General features: G+C 54.8%; 9 protein-coding genes across 9 annotated transcripts; 2 read left to right on the top strand and 7 right to left on the bottom strand.

Moving 5' to 3' along the window:
* Window positions 1-3,916: 3,916 nt before the first annotated feature.
* On the top strand, window positions 3,917-6,438 carry BDP55DRAFT_691214 (uncharacterized protein; the record flags this gene model as incomplete). Its single annotated transcript, XM_060576942.1, has 2 exons — window positions 3,917-3,990; window positions 4,485-6,438. The coding sequence occupies 2 exons, from the start codon at window positions 3,917-3,919 to the stop codon at window positions 6,436-6,438; spliced, it is 2,028 nt and encodes a 675-aa protein (XP_060433430.1).
* Window positions 6,439-6,938: 500 nt separating this feature from the next.
* BDP55DRAFT_651420 (uncharacterized protein) lies at window positions 6,939-8,314 on the bottom strand. Its single transcript, XM_060574052.1, has 2 exons — window positions 7,806-8,314; window positions 6,939-7,701 (listed from the first exon to the last, which is right to left on the bottom strand). The coding sequence occupies exons 1-2, from the start codon at window positions 8,233-8,235 to the stop codon at window positions 6,986-6,988; spliced, it is 1,146 nt and encodes a 381-aa protein (XP_060433429.1). The 5' UTR covers window positions 8,236-8,314; the 3' UTR covers window positions 6,939-6,985.
* BDP55DRAFT_651409 (uncharacterized protein) lies at window positions 8,315-10,599 on the bottom strand. Its single transcript, XM_060574051.1, has 9 exons — window positions 10,519-10,599; window positions 10,392-10,440; window positions 10,360-10,362; window positions 10,222-10,251; window positions 10,043-10,162; window positions 9,585-9,968; window positions 9,059-9,496; window positions 8,785-9,003; window positions 8,315-8,711 (listed from the first exon to the last, which is right to left on the bottom strand). The coding sequence occupies exons 2-9, from the start codon at window positions 10,414-10,416 to the stop codon at window positions 8,542-8,544; spliced, it is 1,389 nt and encodes a 462-aa protein (XP_060433428.1). The 5' UTR covers window positions 10,417-10,440; window positions 10,519-10,599; the 3' UTR covers window positions 8,315-8,541.
* A 363-nt stretch (window positions 10,600-10,962) lies between these two features.
* Window positions 10,963-11,798, top strand: BDP55DRAFT_651402 (uncharacterized protein). Its single transcript, XM_060574050.1, has one exon. It carries the CDS (start codon window positions 11,103-11,105, stop codon window positions 11,610-11,612), a length of 510 nt encoding a protein of 169 aa, XP_060433427.1. The 5' UTR covers window positions 10,963-11,102; the 3' UTR covers window positions 11,613-11,798.
* Window positions 11,799-13,100, bottom strand: BDP55DRAFT_651401 (Alpha/Beta hydrolase protein). The gene has a single exon (XM_060574049.1). It carries the CDS (start codon window positions 12,892-12,894, stop codon window positions 11,956-11,958), a length of 939 nt encoding a protein of 312 aa, XP_060433426.1. The 5' UTR covers window positions 12,895-13,100; the 3' UTR covers window positions 11,799-11,955.
* A 1,805-nt stretch (window positions 13,101-14,905) lies between these two features.
* Window positions 14,906-15,360, bottom strand: BDP55DRAFT_377000 (uncharacterized protein). The gene has a single exon (XM_060567133.1). It carries the CDS (start codon window positions 15,310-15,312, stop codon window positions 15,037-15,039), a length of 276 nt encoding a protein of 91 aa, XP_060433425.1. The 5' UTR covers window positions 15,313-15,360; the 3' UTR covers window positions 14,906-15,036.
* Window positions 15,361-16,514: 1,154 nt separating this feature from the next.
* Window positions 16,515-18,063, bottom strand: BDP55DRAFT_376989 (Intradiol ring-cleavage dioxygenase). The gene has a single exon (XM_060567132.1). The coding sequence runs from the start codon at window positions 17,938-17,940 to the stop codon at window positions 16,786-16,788; it is 1,155 nt and encodes a 384-aa protein (XP_060433424.1). The 5' UTR covers window positions 17,941-18,063; the 3' UTR covers window positions 16,515-16,785.
* Window positions 18,064-20,287: 2,224 nt separating this feature from the next.
* On the bottom strand, window positions 20,288-21,832 carry BDP55DRAFT_651391 (short-chain dehydrogenase). The gene is made up of 3 exons (XM_060574048.1): window positions 21,288-21,832; window positions 20,905-21,235; window positions 20,288-20,835 (listed from the first exon to the last, which is right to left on the bottom strand). Exons 1-3 carry the CDS (start codon window positions 21,409-21,411, stop codon window positions 20,379-20,381), a joined length of 912 nt encoding a protein of 303 aa, XP_060433423.1. The 5' UTR covers window positions 21,412-21,832; the 3' UTR covers window positions 20,288-20,378.
* A 954-nt stretch (window positions 21,833-22,786) lies between these two features.
* Window positions 22,787-25,138, bottom strand: BDP55DRAFT_545014 (ATP-dependent metallopeptidase HflB; the record flags this gene model as incomplete). Its single annotated transcript, XM_060568538.1, has 2 exons — window positions 22,787-23,254; window positions 23,306-25,138. 2 exons carry the CDS (start codon window positions 25,136-25,138, stop codon window positions 22,787-22,789), a joined length of 2,301 nt encoding a protein of 766 aa, XP_060433422.1.
* Window positions 25,139-25,660: the final 522 nt, after the last annotated feature.

The raw sequence follows: 25,660 nt of genomic DNA, 5'->3' as shown, positions 1-25,660 counted from the left end.
GCCCGACAAGTCTGCCGATTGCCTCAGGCCAGCAGAACATTGTGTTTGGGAAAGGAATTCTTGCCCTCAACGGCTGGAGTTGCTGCGACTGACCTGCCGATCGGGCATAGTTGCCGTCGGTTGTACGCGCTCTTGCGTGTGTCGTGTCGCATGGCTGTTGATTGCAACTTGCGACTGCGTGGCCGGACTTTCCCACCGGGCACCTCAGGACAGAACAGAGAAGGAACAGAGTGATGAGGGCGAACTAAACTCAAGGCAGGGGTGGGCCGACATAATACGGATACAAGGCAAGAAACGCGCTCGGTGGCAGCTGGCCGGCGCCCAGGTTGTCTTAGGTTGTGCTAGCCCGCCTGGGTTGTTGATAATGTGGAATGAGTACAGTACCTTTTGCCAAGTATTTTGTGTGTTGTGGTACGTAGACCTAATGATATCCCTCCCTCAGATTAGTTGCACCATGGCAGAGGCCTGACACCGATAACCGACGCAGAGTACCGATGCCGATGCATGGGCTTGGTAGTCCAAGGTCTAAATACTCTGAGAGGGAGGGGTACGGCATTATTCAGAGATAACCACCAAATGCTGTAGGTACATGACGGAGGAGACTCAAGAGGCACCTCGCAAGTACAGTCAGTCACGTAAGGATAGTGAACTTTGAGTAAAAGCCAATGGCATTCAATTTAGGTTGGGACTCTGCGTGCAGACTAGCAGCTGGACCAACCTGGCCAAGCCAATCCAAACCGTGACCAAGCCAAGCGAGTAGGTAAGACAGACGTAATCAGAGGATATACATGGAACGGCTGTACCTTTTCATTACGCCAACTTGGACAATTCAACATGCCAAACCCTCAAGGTAAGGTACTTTGGGTCATTCATGAGAGAGTTTTGCGCGCAAGCGGGGCTCAGCTACGGATACGGTACCACGGGGATCACAGGGTTTTATCTCACATTTGCCGGCGCAATTGCCAAACAGTCAATCAACTTAGAGATACACCGGCGAGGCGTCAATCAAATTGGGTGGTGGTGGCCCCCCCTCATGGAGCCCCGCTCGAGAGCCCAAGTCAGCCAGTCATCGAAACTCTGGACACAACTGCGACTGGGATTGATAGGGATTTACACGAGCCATGGTCACAGCTTGGTTGTACGCTACTTCGTTACTAGACCCCCATCATTTGAAGATGTGTGACCCTGGATAAGGTGTGCCCTGGGTAAGAAGAGTCCGAGACGGTCGTACAGCCCAAGGTCCAAATGGTAACTTGCCGGCGGCATCGAGAGAGAGGTACTCCACAACCTATTTGGGTGACGACTCGTAAAGAATGATGAGGTGTTCGACCCATCTGATCTGATGAGATCTGGGCAAGCACAAGTCGAATATGGTCTGGGCAGAGGTGGAAGCAGGACGACGGATGGGAGCCTAGGGAGGGCGGCGATGGACGGAAAGGAGGGAATAAGAAGCTGGAACGCGCAACCCAGCTCGCCGGGCCTAGGAAAAAAGGTATTATTGATGCAAATTGCTAGGTACATGGCCATGCTGTCTTGACTGGATAGGGCGATGAGTACCTTACCTTTCCTCATCCGTCCGTCTCCATTACGGAGCATTGGCTGTATCATTGGTTTCCTGACAATGCGTGACCGACAGACGATATGAGCCACGGGCCACTTTTGATCAAAGTACCTTTTGCTCACACTCTCTGTCACTTGGGCTCTCTGCCATCTCCTAGAAGAACTTCGCCCAATACACTGGAACCACCCCCGAATTCAAAAATCTCAGTCACAACTCTGGTTGGTCTCTTCTCCCTTGGGGAACAAATTAAAACCTATGTCTCTCTGTATCTCTCGCCCTTATCCTCCTCCCCCTCCATCCATCCATGGCCACTCACTCCAGGTCGCCCACTGGCAGAAAATTCCTCTCATTTGTTCAGTAAAACCTTGCTAACTCGGTGAAGTGAACTCCATTCACACCCGATTCTCATACCAATCGCTTTGTTTCCTTTCCTTCTGTTGCCCCCTACCCCCTTCCATTTCCCTCCCAAAGTTCCCATCCTTTTTTGCTCATGACACGCCCCCCTAACTTTACGACACAACACGTCAATAACCAAGGTTCCGATGTGGCCAGGCCACAACAGTGCCTACCTCTACTGGATTTACCCTTCCTTGCCCGTGCCGTACAGATACTTACGCTGTGCTCAACTTTTACATCATCCCACACACGGTCCTCCTTTTGGTCTAATTCCACCGCCTTTCTCTTCCTCACTTCACATACCCTAACACGGCGATACCCCATTGCCATCAACTTTGTATGTGACCGACTTTGATCAACTCGTACATCCATAACTGGTGTTTCCGTCCATCAACCACAGCAGTTCTCTCCGCTAAAGACGCCTTCATCTCGTTTAAGGCGCGCCGAATCCTGTTTCCCGCGCCATTCAACTGTCAGCGTCCGTGCTCTGGGACACAAGCCTGAGGTACCCTTCACCTCATTCTTTCTACCTTACCTTTACCTCTCGCCCACCTCTCACTCAACCTCGACACACCCTGCTTGGACTAGAAATCTGACTGGGGGCCTGACGACTGGTGACTGGGACTCTCGCCTCATTTGGCTTGGCTGTTTTTTTCTTCTTAGTCTAAACTGGACATAATACGGCGAGACGGTAAAGCTGTGGAATCCAATACTTTGTACACCTCTCTCACCTCTCACTCTCAAGTCTCTCACTCTCACTCTCACTCTTACTTTCTCTCTCTCTCTCTCCTTCTCCCTCTCTCTCACTTTTGCCTGACACTCCTCACCTAGCTATTGCCTTCCCCCCTTACGAATAGGTACACACACCTTCTTCTACACCTTTCCGTCTCCACCTTCCCCGGTCACATTCAATCTTGGCCTCAAACACGAACCGCGTCCACCGATCATTTGGAGCCGTCATTCAACCCAAACCAACCATCGCTCTTAGCTCTTGTCTTCTTACAACCACACGTCCCAACGCATTTCCATCCAACAACGCCTTGCCCGCCAAATTACCCATCAAGGCAAACAGTCCTTTTTCTCTTACCCAAAGAGCCGAGCTGAACCGCGAGTCTTTGTCGCTTGATTTTCGACAAATTGGGGGTTCACTTGATTTGTTGCGACCGCATTAATATTTCGATCGGAACACAAACCCACGAGAAATCAGCCGCGATGGAGACCGCCACCGAGGTCGAAACAAAGCAACCGTCAGTTGCGCCCTCAGAGCAGCAGCAACAGACCCCAGTTGCCGAGACCCCTACAACCACAGAGTAAGTTGTCTCGTTGTCTCTTTACCGCCTCTGTATTCTCTCTTCTCTCTTCTTGATTGCTGCATTTGACTTACTGTCACTTGATGCTTCCTTCTTCAATTGCTGCTGTTCAAAGTACAAGAACCGCGCGCTATGACCAGTGGTGAAGTCATACAATGGGTCGGCTTCAGACTTGCCTCTGCGATCCATCATCACAACCTTCATGTTCCTGCTCCATTTTTCTACCTCACCAGTCCGCACCTATCTCAACTTCCTTCTCAGTGTCGTGGCCTCACGGAAACTCCTTTCCTTCCTTCCCTGACACTGCATCTGACGGCGCTTCTAGCTTCGGCCACTAAGCTAGGTTCCAAGGCCGCCAAAGTCCCCTCTCGTCATCCCCCTTCCACTTCAACCAGCATCGACACCTCCCTTGATTCAACCACACCTCTCTTCCCATCGATCAACCAGATCACTTTCCTCCCATCAACTATTGTGCCTTGCTGCAAGTACACACAATATACTCTCTCTCTCTCTCTCTCTCTCTCTCTCTCTCTCTCTCTCCCTCTCTCTTAGATCCCCCTGTTTCCATAGCCTCGTTGAGCATTAGTCCCGTTGATTGTGCGTCGCAAATATTCTGTCTTTATTCTCACCCTCCTGCGACCCTCTCAGAATGCCGTTCCGACGAGACTCCCGCCTCAAGAGCACTCCCGAAGAGTCCTCTGTCCCTATCAAGGAGGAAAGAAGGTGCGTCGCATTCCGTTGAGACTTCCAACCCCCCATCTGAGTTTCCTCATCCCTTACTCTCTCTCTCTCTGCAAATCAGAGTTCCAATGTATTTTTGGCAACTGTCAAAGTTCGATGCTTGTGGCTGGATTGCTTGCTTTGGAGAAGAGTGCAACTGGTGAGTTGCCAAGAGGCGCATGTCGAGTCAGGGACAAATGTGCCCGATTCATGTACACCATCCGCTTTGGTTTCTCCATGGCTTCCTACCCCTGCTCAACTCGAGTCGTTTACCACTTTTGGTCTTGCGCAATTGCTTCTTTGCCAGCGATGCTTTTCTTCTTTGCCTTTCTTATCAATTGGACGGGGCTCTCACTTGGAGCCATAGCCAAGCGCCACCGACTTTGTTGGCAAAGACCTCATCAGTGTCGCAAGTGCACCTGTTTAGGCAACATTTCAATCACCTTTGGAGGACGACGAACTCAATTGTGGACAAGCATATACTGATACAATTGCAGGCTCAGCAGTACCAATGGCGTTAAGCCACCAGCTCTGGATGACGACGACACCGCCAACGACGATGACCTAAGCCCGCCTCCTGAGAATTTGAGCCCTGTCTCAGGCAGTCATGATCGTGCTTTGGAAGATGAGATTGTCGTCGGCAACCGCAATGGTGTGCAAAAGTCGTCGCCCCTCCGCGTTGTTTCTGATCCTGAGGATGAGAACATGGCGGACGTCGAGGATGAGCCAGTCGTCTCCCACTACCCTAAGCGGAAGCGCGCGTCTGTCTTCAACGACTTGAGTGAAGATAAGATGGAGAGCAGCCTTGTCTCGGAGAAGGAGAGCACGCCACGCAGCACCAAGCCAGCCCGTAGGCACGGACTGGGTGGTGTAAAGGGCGTCATTCTCGGTTACTGGCGCGATTCGCCCGTTCCCGACCCCAGAGGCAAGCATGCAGTTATTGGCTTCATCGATGTCCGCGATCGCCTCCGCACTCGTATTCAACAAAACACCCGCTTTGGCGAGCCGGTCTCGAGTCTTGAGTATCCCCTTCCGCCCGGACCAGGTGGCAGTTGGGTGACCTTCGAGCGTGTCGTGTTCGCAGACCACCTGGTCGGTCTGGACCACCATCAAGTGAAGGAATATGTCAAGCTTCGAACGGATTCCACCGAGATGACGGAGGAGGCGCGTGATGCTGCAGAGCAAGCTGCGGCCAAGGAGGCAGTCCGACGCGTTGAGGAAAATCCTCCCCCCGAGAATCCCGTAGCGCCCGCCATCGCATACGGTGCTGAAATTCCCGACCACGCCACAATGCCTAACCGCCCGGACTCCAAACGTCGCCGCACTGGTAGTGGCATCGGCACGATCAGCGGAGGACCGGTTCAGCAGACGCCTCCAGCACAAAATATCGTGACGACTCCTCAATTCGACCCTCTGCCAGGCACCAGACCTACGCGCATCATCGTGGGTTACTGGAAGGGCTCCAGCGAGATTGACCCTGTGAACAAGCACGCCATCTATGGTATATTGGGCCAGAATGACATGTTCCGCGTCAAGGTCGCGCGAGAGACGCGTGATAAGCGTTTCGTGGACGGTAACTTCCCTGTTGGAGCGGGCGCGCTGTGGATTCACTGGGAAGAGGTCGAACTGGAGCCTCACATTAAACAACTGTCTCGCCCCGAGGTGAAGGAGTATTGCCGTGTTCGTCAATACCAAATCGACCAGGGAGAGAACCCCAATGACCGAGTCGGAAATGAGGCCAGGGCAGTGTTTGAGGCCCAGCAACGCGTGGCAAATGGCACCAACAAGGCTTTCATGAACATGGGCCCGCCTCCCGTCATTGTTCCGCAGCCAGAGGAGATGCTCGAAGCACCCGAGACCAAGGTCGAGGTGAATCCCGAATTGCGCCAGAGCCGCAGGACGGAGAACCGCGGCGTTCGGCACTCATTGCCCGATCTCGACGTCAGACAGTCATCGCGAACCCCGGTACAAGCACAGAACAAGATCGACGCCAGCGCACGCCGCGAGATCGCTCGAATCGAGGCCGCGCAAATTCGGACCGAGCGTTTCGCCGCTGACCGCGAAGCTGCTCAAAACGCCCAAGCTGCCCAAGCTGCTCAAGCTGCCCAGGTTGCTCAAGCCGCCCACATGGCCAACTTGGTGCCTCCTCCGATGCCGCCGCAAGCGATGCCTAAAATGCCTCTGCAGAACGGGAACGGCAACGGCCCCCGCATGAGCAGTATGTTCCATGAGCGCGACGAAATGCAGCGCCTTAACAAGGTGTGGGCCAGCCAGGAAGAGCACCGCAGCAAGGTCGGAGGCGAAGAGACCAAGTTTTACGGTGGTATCAAGTACGAACGCAAGACCAACGGCCCCTTTGTCGGAAAACTCGTCTCGCAAGGCACCATTATCAGTATTGACGGAGAGGACTATGTCGAGTATCGCGTACTCACGAAGCCGAGTTTCTTCTAGACGACCAAGACGGGGCGCGTCCCGCGTCTCTAATCTCTTTTACATGTTTGGTCAATTGGCGTCCGCTGAGCGAAGACCGCCAGATTGTGGAACTCATCCGGGGCGCAGAGTCTCAACGAATCTCTCTCTTCGGTACTGGGTTTAACGGATGAAGGATTGGGGATTTCCTTTGTTTCTTCTCGCGACAAAAAGGAAGCGAGGTTCGGCGGAAACGGGTCTTTCCTATTATACCCCTCTTAACCTTTTCCGATTAATTACTTTTCCCTTTTTGTTCATCATTTCGGCGTGGAAAAGCCAGCTTTGTCTCGTCATCGGCCGCTGAGAATTCGCCGAGGAGGGGAATACTATACCATGTTTCATTTGTTGTCTTGCTCTCGCTAGTCAGAATGGGGTGCCTCTTAGACGGAGGTTGGAATAGAGCGGAAAGGAGGAAAAGCGCAGGACCGATGCCAGGGTCCGTTGTTGTCAGTAGCTTTTAGATAGCAATCAAATGAATTGTCTAAACTCGTGTGGCATCTGTGGACGCTAGAAGGGTGCCTACTACTCCTCACTTTTCCTGGTCAAAATCGTAGCTATTCCCAAACCCCCTCCCCAGATACGTCCTCAAGGCCTCCTCCCTCGTCGTCCAATCCACGGGCATCTCCAGCTCATTCTCAGCCTCCTCGAGCAGAAGAGGCCTCACGTCCTCGGCGAACTGCAACCGCATCGGATTCCGGTACCACGCCGCGAAGTGAATCATGGCCAGCATGACGCGCACGTCGGACGAGGTGTTTGGCATGCCGGCGTGCCAGAGGCGGAGGTCGCGGATGACGATGCTGCCCTTCTCGATTGTCGGCTGTGAGGGGCCGCGGACGGCGCGGCGGAGGGAGAGAAGGTGGGGTTTTATGCGGCCGCTTGCGCGGTCGCCGTGGAGGGTTTCTTGGGATGCTATGCCGGAGGGGATGATGAAGGAGGAAGAGGTGGATGTGGTGGTGGAGGAGGATGTAGTGGCGGATGGGGATGAGGGGAGTAGGTAAGGTGCGTGGGTGCCGAGCCAGAGCTCCGTTGAGCCGTTGGAGGGCGTCATTTTCACGAGGGGGATGTTGATTACGAGGGCGAAGGGGTGGGATGGGTGGTTGAAGTCTGCGTCGGAGTGGACTGGTTGGCGTTGTGGTGTTGGGTCTGGTGTCGAGGGGTCTGGTGGCATGGCCGAATTTGCGGAGCAAAAGGTCCATTTTGGGCGGGGGCCTAGGAGGGAGGAGGTGATTTGCGTTGCTATAGCGTCTGTTATGTAGGTCGTGAGTTGGTATGAAGATGTGAGGATAGAAGGATGGCCCATGAGAGAATGGGCTCATATGAGGCTTGATGGGGACGGGAATGAACTCAACTTGTGAAGATTGACTTGAAGAAATACTCGGCCACGGGAGGCGGATCTTGTTGTAGGTTTCCGAGGTTATAGTTGAAGGGGCCCTTGTCGCCGAGGGAGCGGAGGTAGAGCGCGTCCTGGACCATTTTGGCGTTGAGGGCGTCGAGGTCTGCGTGTGGGATCACGTCGGCGACGACGACGAGGCCGTCTCTGTGGAGGTGGTGGATGGCGAGTTCGAGGTTACGAGGGGAGAGGCGAGCGTTCAGGAGTTCGGATTGTGAGGGGTGTATTGTTGCTGGAGTTGTTGGGAGGGGTTCTTCGTTGTGATGGTGATGGTTGTCGTTGTCGTGATTGCTTGGTGTAAGTGAGGCCATTGTTCGGTGAGTGAGGGGGATGCGAGGACGATATGGGAGGGTCGAGAGAGGGAAAGGGAAGCGTGGACGGAGGAGCATTGTTGGTGATGTGATTGCTTTCGTGGTTCAGGACAGATGAGTATGAGTAGACGTCAAGTTCGACCAGCTTGATGAGTGAGAGGTATGTGATTTCTCTCTCCTGCATTTATATCCCGAAGTGAGGAGGTTTGGGAAGCTCCCTACCCCAATTCCGAGCTCGGGTTTAGATGACACAACGTGCATCCCTCCCCTGTCTACCCCCAGCTTTCTCCAGGTTTTCTCCAAACCCGAGCTCGGGGTACGCTAGACGATTCCCCCTCTACTCAGTACACGGACAGCAAGCAATTCCTTTAATTGACCATCTTCTCATTCGTTGTCTATTTCTGCCGCTGTGAGCGGCGGCCGTGGTGGACCCCTCCACCCCGCCTCCAAGTCCGAGACGAGTCTCTGGACGGGCCAGCCGATTGTCCGTTTACACGCCAAGAGGCGGCGGATCAGCTCCTGTCGCGAGGCTTCTGTTCTGATGAATCGTGCGCCTGCGTGAAGAAGTAAGTTTAATTTTGTAGATCAGCCGGTGGGCACGCAGAGACCTGGGCTCGGAAGACTTACAGAATGCAATAGGGCCAAAGGCGTTGACTTGGACAGAGGGCGTGTTGGCGGTGAAGGCCACGCCGCAAACGTCAAGTGCAAGAAGCTCGAGAGTGTCATCTCTTGTGTCTTGAGTGTTGATACGGTCGTCTAGTGTGCTTTGAAGATGTGATAACTGTTGCGAGTTTGCACGGATGCAGAGTATTATTTTGGCGACGAGTTGGTAGTGCAGGGCCGCCGCTAGTGGCCTCTCTCAGCTACTTGCATAGAGGTATCGTAAGATTTGGAATCTTACCGTGATGATCTCTGAGCAGCCATATGGATGGCAAGGCGAGGCCGAGACCGCGGTCAACCGTGGAGAAGGGTTCAAACCTTGTCGGTAGACTTTTACGCCATTCGCAAAGCAGCTGGAACAGACTGGACCACGATCCATTTGAGACTGGATTAAAGCCTGAATCTATGAAGCATGCATTGATGATGCGGCCCAGAAGGAGAGTGATGGCATTGAGGCGGTCATGATCAGTTCTTCGGCCAGTCATCGGCAGGGCTAGCGGGACCTGATCAAGATCTATCTTGAGGGGGCATCTTCTGAATAAGCTAAAGGTGATGTCTTCACGAAGGTAGTTCCAGAAGCCCGCTGCTCGGAGGCCGGGCCCAACGGAGTCGGTCTGAAGGGTGTCGTATGCTGCCAGGGAATATGCTCCCTGGAGGTGCCTATTTGGATCGACCTCTTCTGCAGCCTTCTTAGTTACCGTGGCATTCAATTCAAAGATCTTAAAGGTGCCTGCGAAGGAAGTAGGGAATGATCACAGGGGACGAACCACTCAAAATCTCATACGACCTTAAAAGGCAGACGGAAGCCAGCGTAAGCCCCTGCGTTCGCTCGTCATCGTCGTACTCCTCTGCCTTCAGGTCAATCAGCAAGCGGACGCAGTGGCCATGGTAGAACTCGGCCGCTGCCCTAGCAGACGGCGCGGTCGTCTGGCTGACGTGGACCGCGGATAGTGCCAAGATGGCGGCAAAGGGCAGCGGGCTGTCTAGGGCGGCTTCGGGGAGGCTGGTAGCGAAAGTGAGGGATGCATCGCTGAGATCGTACCACGGCGCGATGTCGGCGATGTAGTGGGAAAAGTAGCGTGCGATGGACGGGTTCTGGAGGGCTTTGCGGGGAATTGTTGGCGGTGGGAAGAGACCATGTGGCTCATTTGCTGTGGGATGAAGATGTGAGCAGTTAAACGTTCAAAGAGTCAGGAAGATTGAGATGAGCGTAGAATACACTCACCGGCGATTTCGGGCTTTGCCGTATCCTCCTGACCCTTGTTGAGTTGTGGGAGCGGGATGGTGCGATCACAGTATCGCTGAGCCTTGCAACAACGTTGGCACGCGGGCAGAGCCTCGTCGCCTAATCTCGTATTAATCGGAGGAGCTCATACCATGGTGTCATGGTGGATATCTGCTTACATTTGATCTTGCGGACGCGGCAGGTGTTGCTGGTGGCACTCGTCAGCACGACGATCTGCCGATGGGTGGTTAGACGCTAGCTCTTTCTTGTTTACCATGCTGCGTTGAAGTCAGAATTTTGTTCAAGAAGGACGTTTGATGTGCGCCACTGCGTCAAGAGTGTGTCTTACCTGCCTGGTTTAGGATACGAGGCATCGCTTCTCGCACAATGTCTTCGGTCTACTAAGATGGAGGGAAGGTTAGGAATAGAGGAAAAGGAGTAGCCAGACTGAGTGAATCAGATACCGAGGTACTTACTTTGGCTTGTGAGATGGTCACAATGAGGCAAGGAAGGACGACCAGGACGTACGCGCCGGCAAGACGGTATGTTGGTAAATGGTATCGAAACATAAAGTAAATTGTTGTCTGTGAGTGAAAACCTCCAACTCCCCGTTCCCATGACTGGACGGCCGCTACCCCGCGCTCGGAGCGAACGGGAGAGCGGGGCACCGGCGGCGATCCCGTCTCACCCCGGATCGCCGGCAGCCACGTCCCTAAGCACTAGGATCGCCAAGCCCCAAAGATCAGCGCGCAGGGCTAAAGGGGCACTGCTCTAGCGAACGGCTTATGACATAAAATCACGGAAATAGAATGTCCCAAAGGATCCGAGGTGAAGAGTGTCATGAGGTTGGACTAGTCTAGTACCGCCACGACGAGAAACGTTGCATCACGAATGATGAAGAACGACCAGAGTTCACTTTACATATAAACCCAATGTTGCTGCCGTGATGAGAGTCCTAATTCCACTTCACTGTTACGAGCAAGAACAGCCAACTGCATAACATCATCAACTCCAACTTCAACTTCAACCTTTTTGCGTTCATCAAACAACTAAACTCGAAATGTTCGCCCAGACCCTCGTCAAGACAACCCTCCTCGCCGCAGTGGCAATGGGAGCCAGTCTCCCCGTCAGACAAACAACACCCACCTTCCGCCTCGCAGCCAACGTAACCAACTTCGACCTCACGCCCTCCATCCAGGGCCAAGCGCTCACCTACACTCCAACCCCAGACTGCGCAGCCAACGTCGTCTTCGGTCCAGCCGGCCAGGGTGCCGAGTTCTACGCCACCGGGAGCACCGTCAACGTCGTGCGCCTCTCTGCTGAAGACTCCTCTCCTTCAGCCGGGTTCATCGTCATACCCGGCGGCACGGCGACAGTGCCGAGCTTGAACACCGTCCAGCTGCAGTGCGGGGCTGGGACATCCGGTGTCGAGATCGTGGATGGAAGTCTGCAGTTTGAGAATGGGTTCTGGATGGCGTGTCCTAGGAACGGTAGCGTCGTGCTGAGCTTCAAGAAGGCTGGGCAGAGGACCCTTCTTGGGTGTGCTGATGTTCAGCTTCTCAGCGTTTAGGAAGGATATCCGAAAAACTTGGAGATGGACTGACTGCATTGGATCAAGGGTGATAAATGGCGGGTATGGCAAAGAGGACATGGTATTCATAATGTTTGGGTAATCTTCATCACATTGGTATATAGACGGGCTGCATTGACGTTGACACTGGGGCTATACACGAGGAAAGTAGATAACGGCATAGGTTGGAGTTTTCATCTTTAGACTCTGGTATTTTCTAATCTCATTTGCGTTTCATGAAGCGTATAAGCCCGCGTCGCTCTATCCATGGTCATTCAGCTGTTGCAGCACAGATCACCACCTAGCATACCCATCCGTCTTCCAGCTTCCCTTTCTTACCATCTCACATCGTGCACAGCCCCACAAACTCGCGAATCTCCTGATTAAACTCCTCAGGTTTCTCATAGAACAACCAATGTCCAGCCTCATAGATAGAAAACGTTGCCAGACCAGGCCGGTTCTTCTCCACCCTCCTAACGGTCTCACGCATCCCCTCGAGCGGGAAACACCCGGACTTGCGCCCCGCCATCACCAGCGTCGGCACGCTAATCATCTCAATCGCCTCGCGGTGGTCGTACCGCGTATGGTCCGCCAACAACCTCGCAAGCCACGCCTGACCGCACAGCGCACTGATCCCCGTGAAGAAGTCCTCATCCTTCTTCCTCACTTCAGCCGAGACGTTGTCCGCCGCATCAGGCTTCGCGCGGTATCCCAAACACCCGTCCACGAGATCAACATGCGCCGCCGCCGAATTCTCCATCCAGAATTTCTGCGCGCCGAGCATGCTCTTCTCGTCGTAGCAGCCAGTATGCGCCAAGCTCTCGTCCCACCCGTCAAACTGCGAGCGATCCTGCAACGGCGCCTGGTCGACAAACACGAGACCCGCAAAATCCGCGCACCCAAAGAGCTCGACGTACGTCCAGAGCACCGCGGCACCGATGGAGCAGCCGACGGGAATAATCTTGAGGTCGGGCGAGGCGGCGCGCCGCAGGTGGTGGACTAGGTCGCGGAGGTCGGCGGCCAGGCGGGCGACGTGGTAGCCGCCCTTTGTGCGGTCCGATTTGCCGTGGCCGCGCATGTCCGGGGCGACGACCCAGATGTCGTCGGAGGCGATTTCATCGGCGTTGCGGTAAAAGTAGTCTGAAGAGCCGCTGAAGCCGTGCATGAGGAGGACACAGCGGGTTGCGGAGGCGGCGCCGGTGAGGGGAAGTGAGGATTGGAAGGCGAGTTTGCAACCGTCGTTTGCGCCGCAGTGGGCGTAGTGCATGCTTGAAGTCGCCATTCTTTTTGGGGAGATATGTTGTGACGAGTTATGAGGAGATTTATGAGTGAATTAGATGTATTCTCTCCTCGTTGGCAACAGCTGTTTGTGATGAGTTTGCTTTAAGGGGTCAATTTGATTGTTCTAGATTGAATGTACGGCGGGGACGTCATGGCGGGGGATTGTTTTCTGTTGGTGGGGCCGGTGCGGGGGTGAATCGGCGGCCCGTGATAGCGGCGGCGATCCCCGTCCCCGCTGCCGATAGCGCCGAAGGCTGATCTTATTTGAACAGTCATGTTCCACATGCTTCTTGAGTCCTTTAACTTTTGAATTCACTTCGCCACGGCAGTCTCTCAACTTCAGACTCTGTTTTCCAAGGTTACTGGCGACTGGCGGCATCAAATCAGCGGTAGGTACTTACTTGAGGTACTTGCTCGACAGTTCATTTACCTGCGACGTCCAACGTCCCACCCAACCATTTCCTTTGCTTTTGAACCACCGAGGCTTTTAGGGACGTCGTCGCGGCCCATTCCATAAGATGATTAAGACTCTTGTCGCTGCCGTTTCAGCTTCACTCATTGTTGGTAGGCACGTCAACAGGGCAGCCTGAGGGCCGGTGCAGATCTAAATAATCTTGGTATTGAACTGCGTATATATGTGTAAAGAGGAAGTTGCGGGCCCCAGACCATTCTCCAAATCCACCTTCTCTGCCAATATCCCAACACTCATGTATGCAATCAAGTTGAACAAGAAATTTGCCGATGTGTTCAAGGGAGAGCCGATACAATCTCCCGAGCCAGTGATGAGGGCGTTGATTGTTTCTAGTTGCTTTCGATCTGTTTTGGGCACCGCAGGGTCCACCGCGATAGATGCATTGAGGTCGGCTCGGCTCAGACTTTTGAAATGATTTTGTGTATCTGGATCTCGAGAGAGTTGAGGTTGTCGATCATTGAGCTTGCGTCTTGACGTATGGTCCACGGACTTCGACGCTGTCTCGATCATTGAACGCTGCCAATCGCGGAGCTCCCGTCTAACTCTGAGATCGAACGTTCTTTTAATGCCGGGCACAGCGAAGAAGTTACGATTTTCCTCTGAGGAATGGCCAAGATTGCCATCTTTGGTGGTCCAGTGACCCGCAGATGGGAGTTCCTTCCCTTGACGACCTGACTGGACCTTTGGAACGGAGAGTCTCGCCTTCTTCTTTGGATGCGAGACGAAGAGATGCGTATAGTTGGATGCCACTTCGGTTGTGCCGGTCTCACAGATCGCCCCCGTGACCTTCAGAATGCCTCTTTGGATATCTCGGTTCACCAAAGTGGCCTTGAACGTCGCTCAAGTCCGCGAAATATGGGTAGGGTTCTCCTATCGGCCAAGTCTTGAGTGTGAGAAAAAGAGTATGACTCAAGCCATTGCACAAAGAGACCTCAGCAGCACTGAGAGCCTTCGACCAGCCAGTTCCGATTTGTTGATTTGATGAGTAGATGGGATAGATGCCATTTCTGTAACTCTAGTTGAGAAACAAGAAAGTCGAGTAACTTCTCAACGTTATCGAAAAAGGAGATGCTCGTTTCGATCCTTTTTTAGTAGGCCCCCTCGATGCATCTGGGGCCATCTTGCACTGATTGTTCTTTCTGATTCGATGAGTCTTGTCGTGCCTTGCTTGCGAATTCCTTGATGAGACTACTGCGTTGGACGTGGGGAAGGAATGAGGCAGCAGTTTCCTGGACACATTCGATAATTGTTGAAGCAAATTTGCGCAACGAAGTATCATCTGGTATGGCTTGGTCTTTCTCAGTCGCCACGGGCGAAGGCGTGACGTTGGCGGCGTCGCTGTTCTCGGATCTCATCCAAGACGGGATATCATGATTTGTAACCGTCTTGTCTGATGTGAGTTTGACGAGACTTTGGCTGTCTTGTAACTAATTATTAGTTAAGATCTGAAGCATTCTACAACGATGGAGAGGCTTACTTACTAGCAGATGACAGTGACGAGATCGCGAGGTGCTCGAATGTTTGGGCAGCCGAGGTCCAGTTGAGGGCTCTCGAGGTGGCTCATGCTCTGCCCTTACTCCCGGTCGAATTGGACTCCCAATCCGACCGTAGATTCTCTTCAAAATTGATCAATTTCGAACAAAATCTTTCTCATGAAAGCTAGCCTCTTGGTCAAAAAACCTTCCTAGACAGTGAGCAAATCTGAGGCACAACGGAACATACTTTGGACCTTGTGGAGGAATGGAGAACGAAATAGATGTGAGAGAAGGTGAGGTGGAAGGAGAGGATAGTGAGAATTTGAAGAGAGAGAGAAGGTAAAATAGTAAAAACAGGTAGAAGGGTGAGAAAGGTGAGAAGGGCACAAGGTAGGGAAGGAAGAGATTCAAGGAAGAGTAGAGTCAAGACTGACTTTGGTAGGAAGGAGAGACGTAAAGTGTTGATATACATCTCAGCAGGGCAAGGCGTTCCGTCCGGTACGAAGCTCAAGAATCGTATATTGACTGCGTAATGAGGATGTGGAAGCAAGAAGTTGGTGGGCAGAGCCCACGAATCCTCCGTTGGGTGTAAGTAGGTGGAAGGCGGTCAATGTGGGGCCATACCGCCTCCCAAATCCACCTTTTCTGCCTACTATTCCGAAATAAAGGAAGGGAGGGCGTAAGGGAAGGAGGGAGTGGCTGGCAAGTAAAATGGAGTAGATAATGATGTGTTTATAGAACAGAGGAAGCATCTTACCTGAGCTGCGATCGCGAGGTTGATTGACACGAGGAAAGAGCTTTGTAAATTTCTTGACTAGGTGCTATTCCCAAGATGGCGAATGTGTGATAGAGGGAGGGATACTTGAAATGTGAGTTTTTAGTCGCAGGCAGGTCGCCTGCGTGGGACAGTTCTACGTCGTGTCCAGGACGATGATGCGATTGCGGCCTCAGTCCCGTCATCATAACCAAACGCCTATTGGACATTGAGACGACGACGTTCATATTATTAGAGAAACCTTCATCAGAAAGCTTGTCAGTGCCCGGTGGGGAGGTGAGGGCTCTCGTCAGCTCTTGTAGATTGTCTACAAAGCATGTGGTATCGGAACAGCTCCAAGCCATACGCTTGTCATGGCTCCGCTAACTCGTCCGCAGCACCCAAAGAGCAGGAGGTCCAGGGGTCAGCGCCCCCTGCTAATTGCCTACCTTATTTAAGGTCATGCTCTTATATCTAGATCGTCAAAATTGGCCAAAAAGGTAGAAAGTACGGGCCAGAAGGTACTGGCAGGTAGGGTACGGCCTGAAGCAGGAGATATCTAGGCGAGTAGTATGGGCGGGCAGGTACTAGCAGGTAGCGACTTTCCCTTCCCGCAGATGATAGCGGAGAGGGGGGGGGGAGGTAGGCGCTGGGGGCTTCGCTCTGTCTTTCCCAGGGCCAGCCTGGAGTATCATCTTCGACGTGTGCGGGCTCTGCCTGCGGCGCCGGGCCTGCTGGCCGGCCGGCCCCACCCCTCCAGCCGACATTTCACCGCTGACCGGCAGTACCTAGCCACACGGGGACTGGGGTCAGCTGGCCAATGAGAGCCTAGTGCATCAAAGGCCGGGCTCGACTCTTCAAGGTAGGTAAGTAGGGGAAATAAGCTTCGCTCTGGATACGCTAGTGCTTCGCTCAGTTATGTACGAATGTAAATATGTATTTCAGAATTTCCGTTTGCTATTCCTGAACTAAACACAAACAGCCCCTGGTCGTCGGTATGAAGCTTTTTTTTCCACCAAAAAACCAACTTTGTACAACATTCACGACACTCATGTACACTTGTCTCTCCTCCTATATACCAACCGCACCCAAGCCTACCATCGGAATCAAGAGGTTTCTAGAAGTCTAAAAACCTCTCATCTTAGATAGCCCGAGCTCTAAGCTTCAGCACCAACAAAATGTCAGCGGGTTTTAAGCAGACGGGGTAGAGGTGGGCGGGGCACCGGGGGGAGCACCGGTAGGGAAGGTACCATTGGGAGGAGGGCCGCCCGGTCCACCGGGGCCGCCGCCGCCGCTGCTCTGGTCGACGCCGCCGCCCTCGTAGTAGTGCGCGGCAGCGCTGACCTTGTCGTTGTAGTCGGCCGTGGTGTCGATGCCGATGGTGATCCACATGAGGAGGCCGTCGTTGAGGTCGTCGCCGAGGCGGACGTACTTGAGGAAGGGGTCGTAGACGGCAGTGGCCTCGCCGGCGGCGATGCCGTCCTGAAGGTTGGTCGTGAGGGTCTGGCGGTTGCTGGTGTAAGGGGCCAGGGTCTCGACCTCGGAGATGAGGTCCTGATCAAAGAAGAGCTGGCCAATGTTGCGGGCGGTGCCGCCCTCGAAGGTGCCGTTGGGGAGGATCTCGGCGCCGTCGGTGGACATGATGTGGATGTGGGTGGCGCGGCCGGTGTAGTGGCCCGGGAAGACGTAGTCGAACTGGACGACACCGTCCGCGTCGGACTGCTGGACGCCGCGGCCGTGAGTGGTGTTGAGGCCGCCCTGGCCCTGGGCGGAGACGCCCGAGTAGACGCCGGTGGCGTTGCAGGCCCAGACGTCAATGATTTGCTCGGGAACGGCGGTGCAGTCGTTGACGTCGACGAACTGGATGTCCAGGTGGACGGGGACGCCGGCCTGGCCGTCGGTGGTGTCGACGCGGATGAGCTCGCCCTCGACGTAGTAAGGGCCGATGGTGGTCTCGGGGACGAGGGCACAGGTGGCGTTGGAGCCAAAGATCTCCTCGAGGGGGGTGTCGAGGTTGTAGGCCTCGGCGGACTCGTGGTCGACGGCGGCCCACTTGACGAGGTCGGCCTGGGCGCGCTTCTGGTGCATCTTTTGGTCGGTGAGGCCGCGCTTCTCGCGGAGCATCTGGGCCGTGTTGGCGCGGCGCTCGAGGGCGCGCTGCTTCAGGGCCAGGGCGGCGGGGGAGCTGGAGCAGGCGTTCAGGGCGCGCTTGCCGTGGACGGTGACGATGTCGCGGAGGGCGAGCTCTGCGGCAATGTCTTCGGCTGTGTGGCTGCCGTGGGCTGCAACGGTCCCGATGAAGGGGGAGAGGGCCAGGGCCGCGGCGAGGGCGGAACGGAGCGCCATGGTGATGATCTCTTGGGATGGAAGGCGAGTGAAGCAGACCACAGAAGTGTCAGGAACAATCTGGAAGAAGAGAAGGACTGAAGGAGGTGAAAAGCCTGGTGAGAAGAAGAGAGGGATATTTCGTCCTTCTGGCGAGAAACTCGGCCTCCTCTTATATCATTCATCGTCTTGGCGTTTCCATGATCCATCTTGTTTCCTCCTTCCTGATCCTGATGATCCCGTCAACGTCAACATCTTGGCATTGTCATGGCATTGCAACATGCCCTCATCCCTTCATCTGGCACCTCGAACAGCAGGTACATTTCGCAACCCACCGGCCGACAGTGTATCCCGGCACGACAAGTCGAGCACGGAGCACGCAAAAGCAACGACATTCCGTACCAAGTAAAGACGTCGTCTCTCTCTCTCTCGTTTCGTTGGGTGTTCCCCACACTCCCGCGCGCGGGCGCCTGGCGAGACATCGTCGTCACCTTCCTTCCTAGAGTCGTTTCGACCGACGTATGAGGGGCATGACAATGTTCGTTCGAAGCCACTGTATGGGTTTAGCCTCAGCAAGGTACTCTGGAGTCGGGGATGTAAGGTAGTTTGGGATCGAGTTGGTCTTCCTGGAGCGTCTACAAGGATACCACATAATACAGTACCTTAGTTAGAAACCTGGGCGTCCGCCACTCCGCGCGCGCCGCGGAGCCAGAAGAATTACACTACCTGTGTAAGGTTAAGGGGTGGCGGCGTTTCTGCAAGTGACGGGCTAGCAAGTGCGAACGGCCGGGAGGTCGCAAGGGTTGGGGGGTTATTCGGACGTCCAAGACATCTGCCATCCAATGAAGGCAGAGGCAATTCCAATTGCATTGCGTTGGGTCATTTGGCAAAAACAAAAAAGTGATGGCCCTGGTGGTCCTCTCCCGTTCCGCAATGTGAAGTATGTGGTTCAATTGTCCAAGGTACGGTGGTACGGGATCGGGGTGTGAGTGGGTCCCTTTGGCCCCCGGGGAGCGGCGGTTTGGGATGGCGCATCGGGATGTGGGCAGCGGTCGGGAGGGTGGTTACGTGGCTCGGCCGAAAAAACCTAGGTCACAAACAAAAGAACAGTGACACTCTCCTTCTCGACTCCTGCAGATGGAACCAAAGGACGAACAGGAGGAGACGTTTGGATCAAGGAGGAAGGAGGATAATGCTCCTGATTCCATGACGCGGCCGACCACTCTGCCAAGAGATCTCTTGACCAAAGGCGTACAGACGTGCCTGGAGATCCAATTTGGGTGGGTTTCATCTTTCGGAGCTTTGAGGAGGAGGGTCAAGTCCAGCGACTCCCAGCCTGACCAAGCAGCACGCTGCAGTATGAATTTCTATACGTTCGATACGACGAGTTCGGAATGGTTGCGATTCCCGGTAGTTATGGTTGTGGAGCCTGCCGTCGATGAGCCTCCGGTGGCATGCAGAAAGACATCCGCAGCCCAAAGCCACTTATGCTTGAATGTTCTCGGCCCCCCCCTCCTCACCCTCGCACCAATCCTTGAAAAGTGGAATGGGCAATCTATGGCGGCCGCGTCATGAGCGAATGAGGACGGCAGTGAATGTAATGGACGACGTTGTTTGGCGATGCGGAGGCGGCAGCTAGTCTTCTGGCCTGCCTAGGGGGTGGATGGTGGATATACCCATTCTCTACAAGTATAGTTTGCATCCATACGTTAATCTGTACGGCTTGCGTGATATGGAATCCGTCCCGGCCTATCCACAAAAGAGGAATCCGGAAGATGGGCATCGAGGATGGAAAGTGGTAATGGCGCCCGAACCCGTTCAAGCTTATTGGAGATCCCTATCAAGCTCCCCGTTGATCGAAGAGGAGTCAATGCGACTCTGCTCCTCCCTTCCTTCTCCCGTTCGAACTCTGGACGTGCTTTCAGGCCCAATGACTTCACAGGGGTGGCGAGCAACCCCTTCACCGAAAGTCCACCTTGAGGATCTAGAGCTGGGAACTTCGCCCACATTGCTTAACCTCCTTCCAATCTGTGCGGCCGGCCCCAGAAGCCGGCCAGAGATAGCCTCGGCCGCCCACCATCTTGTCCACCTTTTTTGTCCACCTTTATTTTGCCTCCAGGCCCAGCCCCTCTTGACTCGGCCTTCGCCTTGAAGGCCGTTGACGTGCTTCACATGTCTAAGCAGGCACGATTCCTTCAAACTTGCTGTCGGGAGAAATGATGTATTCAAACAAGTTCCTGCTGCCCACATAAGTTACACATCCCGGAAGAACTTGGCAAAAGATTTGTTGACCGCTACGCAGTTCGGCCAACGCCGCTGTCTCTGACTCCCAGTTTCTCACACCACAAAAACACACACACACACACACTCTCTCTCTCTCTCTCTCTCTCTCTCTCTCTCTCTCTCTCTCTCTTTTTCTCTCTCTCTCTCTCACACACACACACACACACACACACACATCACGCAAGCTTCCCAACAACGTACGGATGTCCCGCGCTCAACCCGCCATCAACAGCCCACGCCTGCCCGTTGACGTAGCTACTCTCATCGCTCCCCAAAAACAGCGCCACCCGCGCAATCTCGTCGGCGTGCCCGCCGCGCTTCATCGGGTTGATCTGCCCGATCCGACCCGTGGTGCCGCGGGCGCGGGCCTGGTCCCACATCTGCGACGTCATGCCCGTCTCGATGAGGCCCGGGCAGATGGCGTTGACGCGGACGTTTGTGCCGGCGGCCTGGTAGGCGCACGTCTGCGCGACGGAGATGACGGCCGCTTTGGCGGCCGAGTACGGCGTCGTGCCGGCGTTGGAGCGGATGCCGGCGACCGAGGCCGTGAGGATTACGCTGCCGCCGGGGGTGGTTTTTTCGGCTGACGTCTTGCGCATGGCGGGGGCGGAGTGCTTGGCGGCCAGGAAGACGCTGTTGATTTTTCGTTAGCGCAAGGGGTGGTAGAGAAGGGATGTTTAATCAGCGGGCAAGTTCACTCACCTCAACGTATTCGTCCGCAGGTTCTGCATAAAGTCATCCGTCGAGATGTCGGTGAATAGGTTATGAGGGCCGGTAATTCCGGCATTGGCGAAGAAGATATCCAGCCTGCCGTACGTCGTCATGGCGTGAGAAACAACCTCCTTTACAGCGCTCTCCTCGGCGGCGTCGAATTGGCGGGTGTGGACCTCGACCTTGGGGTACAGCTTGTTAAGCTCCTTCTTGTGAGAAGCGAGGTTCTCGTCTGCGTAATCACAAATGTAAATGGCTCGGGCGCCGTTCTCGGCGAACTGGTGTGCTGACGCGCGACCGATGCCCATGAGAGAGTTTGCGCCTGGCCTCGTGTGTCAGTCTGTCTGCTGCTGCGGGATGTGAGTTCGACTGACCTGTGATGATCACGACCTTGCCAGGTACTCTCGGCGCCGCAGACGGCCCGGCAATCTTGATAGGAGCAGGCGCATCGAGCTGCTTGCCCAGAGCTTGAAGCCGATCCGATGCCTTGTCTGACATTGTGCTGGTGATGATGTGACGATGAGGTTCGATTGATGGGTAAAAGATGAATAAATGAGGTCAATCTGGCCAGGAGGGATCTAATTTACATGGAGGAGGAAAGTCACTTTATTTGGATGTACTTCGTAATGGCAAATGCTATGCAGATATGCGGCGCGGTTGAACAACGTTGAAGATGAATAAAAATGCGGAGGAGTGGGAGGAGAAATGACGATGCGGAGGCCGAGGGAGCTTTAGCTTGTAATTGGGGACCGAACCGAGGCTCACCGGGGAATTCGAAGCTCCTCCCAGCTGTGTACTCCGTACCTAGGCATGGTTTGGGGAAAATACCCCGCCAATTGGTGGGCCTTTACCCCAGATGTTAGCGGAGGACACGTTCCCCGGGCCGGCTCGGGACCACATCTCCCGCTGTGGGCTGCCCAATCCTCAAGTCCATTGCTATCTGCACAATCTTTTCCATGTCGTCCTGCAGATACCTAATACCAAGACTCCAATATCCTTACATCGCCAGGTCGTCCCTATCAGATAAGACTACCATGTTCAACCATGAAACTTTGTCGGCGGGATCAACGACCACCGCAGACGTCCTCCGACGATGGACCGGATTTCGGTTTCCGCTGTTGCCGAGCTCACTCCGGCGATGCCTTGGTTGCAACACCCGTGATGGGTATTACTCGCATTTGACTTGAAGACTCTCACGTCGATATATCACTGCTCACGGTTTCGCCACATACAGAGCCTCAACATCACATAATTGAATGAACAGTCACAACCGTTTGGCTAAATCAAGTACGGGGCAATGCTTCATTTACATAATTCTACAAACGAAATAATATACTCAATCGAGTGGCCACACTACACCGAGTCCAGCCGCTACCAATCCCCATATAGAGAACGGTCCGCTTGCGTCGCTGTGACGGGGGGGTTTTTAACAGACCCAACATATAAAGTCTTGCCCTCCCTGAACTCAATAGTCAACCCAATCTATGCCCGACGCCGACGCCCTAATTTGCGAAGGCGTATCAAAAGCCCCAGTTGAGGGGAGAGTGTTATTCGTGCGACGCAGCGGATCTAACTAGCAGACCCAGACTACTTCTCCTTCGCTTTTGACCACTAAAGCCTGTGTTGGCCAAAGGCCGGCCCGTCTCGCTTTCCTTCTCGTCCACCAATGGCCAACGGAATCGCAAATTCTTTAGATTTCTGATAAACGCCTCCCATGCTGTACCGGTAAAAATGATACATTGTAAGACCCATGCGAGTGCCTCCCAGTAAGCAAGCCGCGACTCGGCTCTCGCACTTCCGCATGCTAACCGTAAAAACAAAATGTGTTCATGGTAGTCCTGACCAAAGTCACGTCATGCCCAGTAAGCTCTGATCATGACTTCTGATTGGATCCAGGAGCGACGCCACCCGTAGAGGTCGCAGGTGGAGGTGGCGCCGGGGGAGGCGTAGTGGGCCCGGCAGGAGGAGGGAACGGCGGGGGAATCGTCTGGCCGATATCGACGCCCGAGCTCGCGGGCACTTTCATAGGGCCTTTGGGCATGGGCGTGCGGTCGGGAAGCTTCTCGCCACGAATCACTTTCTCCACCTCGTTCTTGTCCAGTGTCTCGTACTCTACGAGAGCCTTGGCTAGGAGATCGAGCTCCTTGCGCCTTGACGTGAGCAGCTCGCGCACCTTCTCGTAGGACTCCGTCAAGGTACGCTGCACTTCTGACTCGATGAGTGCCTTGGTCTCTGAGCTGAGCTGGTTGTAGCGCTCGCCGTACTCCACGGGGCCGAGCTTGGCAGACATGCCGTAGAGAGCTACCATCTGGAAAGCCAAGTTGGTGGCGTTCTTGAGATCCTGCTGACTGTTAGTGACAATCTACGTATCAAACTCGTGGGCAACACTTACGCTTGAAACACCGGTGGTCACCTTGTCCGTGCCGTAGACCAGCTCCTCAGCAAGTTTTCCACCCAGGGAAGTCTCAATGAGACTCTTAAGATCCCTCGTCGTGTACGAATACTTGTCCATCTCGGGAAGGTGTGCAGTGTGTCCGAGACTCTGGCCGCGAGGCAAAATCGTAACCTTGTAAAGCTTGTTGGGACCGCTCTCATGGTAGAAAGACACCAGGGCGTGGCCGGCCTCGTGATAGGCAGTCATCTCCTTCTCCTTCTGGCTGATGACCATGCTCTTCTTCTCGGCACCCATGATGACCTTGTCCTTGGCCCACTCAAAGTCCGTCATGGAGACGGCAACATTCTTGAGCCTGCTAGCGCGGACGGCAGCCTGGTTGACAATATTTTCGAGCTCGGCACCGGAGAGTCCACCAGTGCTGGACGCAATGGCCTCAAAGTTGATCTCGGGGGCGGCCTTAATCTTCTTGGCGTGGTACTTGAGAATCTCGATACGGCCGCGGACGTCGGGCAGGGGGACGGTGACGTGGCGGTCAAACCGTCCAGGTCGGGTAAGGGCCTTGTCGAGAAGTTCCGGGAAGTTGGTGGCAGCGATAATGACGACACCGCTGTTCTGCTCGAAACCGTCCAGTTCCGTCAAGAGCTGGTTGAGCGTCTGCTTGTGGTAGGCGGCATCCCTAGTGTTGCGGCGTCCACCAATGGCGTCGAGCTCGTCGATGAAGATGATGGCGGGAGACTTGGACTTGGCAGAAGCAAAGAGATCGCGGACACGCTTGGCACCGACACCGACGTAGACCTCGTCGAACTCACTGCCAGACATGTAGAAGAAGGGAACGCCAGCCTCACCGGCAACGGCGCGAGCCAAAAGAGTTTTACCAGTACCGGGGGGTCCGACCATCAGAATACCCTTGGGCAGCTTGCCGCCGAGGGTGGAGAACTTGTCGGGGTTGCGGAGGAAGTCGACCAGCTCCTGAAGCTCATCCTTGGCCTCGTCGGCACCGTGCACATCTGCGAATCGGGTAGTCTGGTTCTCGGCCTTGGCCTCGCTGTCCACTTTACCACCGGGTCGCTTGAAAAGGTTGAGACCCTCGACCAGCATCGTGACGACGACCAAGCTGAGATACGTAAAGAGACAGAACCACAAGACGAACTTGACCCAACGGAAGATGACGCCGCCAAACGACTCGTCCACAACCACGTGAAGCGGGCTAGTCGGCAAGCCGTTGCCCTGGACCTTCGCAGTAGCCATGTTCGAATCGCGCGACCTCGCAGCCAGAGCCTGACCGACAGCCTGCAGCTGCGCCTGGCTAAGGTTCCCAGGGGACTGCTGGTTCAGCTCCTGACCGCCGAGCGAGCCGGCGTTGCCAAAGGCGGAGGGGAGGTGATCGTGACCACCCATCCCGCCGACGGCGCCGGTGCTCTGCATGCCAATCGCCTGCGCGTATGCCTGGTCCACCGCATCGTTTCTCGCGAACCGGCCAGAGTTGTAGCGCTCGATGACGATGGCAGGCATGTTGGCCTTGAGGAGGAGCTGGTAGAATGCGTTCTGCGCGGTCGCGCTGCCGGGGTTCCTGTTCGCCGCCGACTCCCTCGTGGCGAGGAGGTTGCGCGAGATGGCATTGTTGGTTCCAAAGAGTCTGTACTGATGTTGCTGTTGCTGGAGCTGGAGTGCGAGGCCCAGACCGGGGGTCCGAGTGAAGGCGGTGGCGGTCGGGCGAGCGGAGGAGGTCGCGAGCCGGAAAATGGATTGCATCGTCGCGGGCTGCATCGTCGCCCGTCGGAGCAGTGGGCTGGTCGCGCTCAGCGCCAGCGCTGCTGGGCGTAAGGCCATGATGCCTTTGGGTTGGCCGGGTAGGCGCGCTGTCGGCTGGCTCGCGTATTCGTCAGAGGGGACAGCTTTGATGATTTACTAAGTTGTCGAGTTGGGGACGGAAACAAAGGATTCCGCAGAGGGGAGTTCCCTGGACGAGACCGAAAAGGGAATCTGAAAAGAAAAGAAAAAGGACTTCTTCAGTTGCTATCGACGTATGTGCAAGTGTGGTGAAGATGACATGGTTCGCGCCGTTCGTTTGACTCGTCGTCTTGTTGAGAGCGGCGACGGGGCGGCGGGATATGGATACGTTGAGGCGAAATGCGCTACCTCTTAGCTGACGTTATTCATTGACCACGACACTGCGGTGCTGCCTTCCGAGTTTTTCCCTGCCGAAGCGCCGCGACCGGGGGAGGTACCAAGGCCCAGCTACAGACCCCACGTGACGTCGATTGGATTCTAGAATGTCGCGACTCGCCGGTGCCAGAGAAAGACCGATCCGGCCAAAGATGACCAAAGATGACAGGGTCTTTGGGGTTAATT

The sequence above is a fragment of the Colletotrichum godetiae genome (genome assembly GCF_030913485.1).
Source record: "Colletotrichum godetiae strain CBS 193.32 chromosome Unknown BDP55scaffold_7, whole genome shotgun sequence".
NCBI classification, from domain to species: Eukaryota; Fungi; Ascomycota; class Sordariomycetes; order Glomerellales; family Glomerellaceae; genus Colletotrichum; species Colletotrichum godetiae.
Note: the sequence above shows the minus strand (reverse complement) of the source record. Positions and strands in the feature narration are given on the sequence as shown.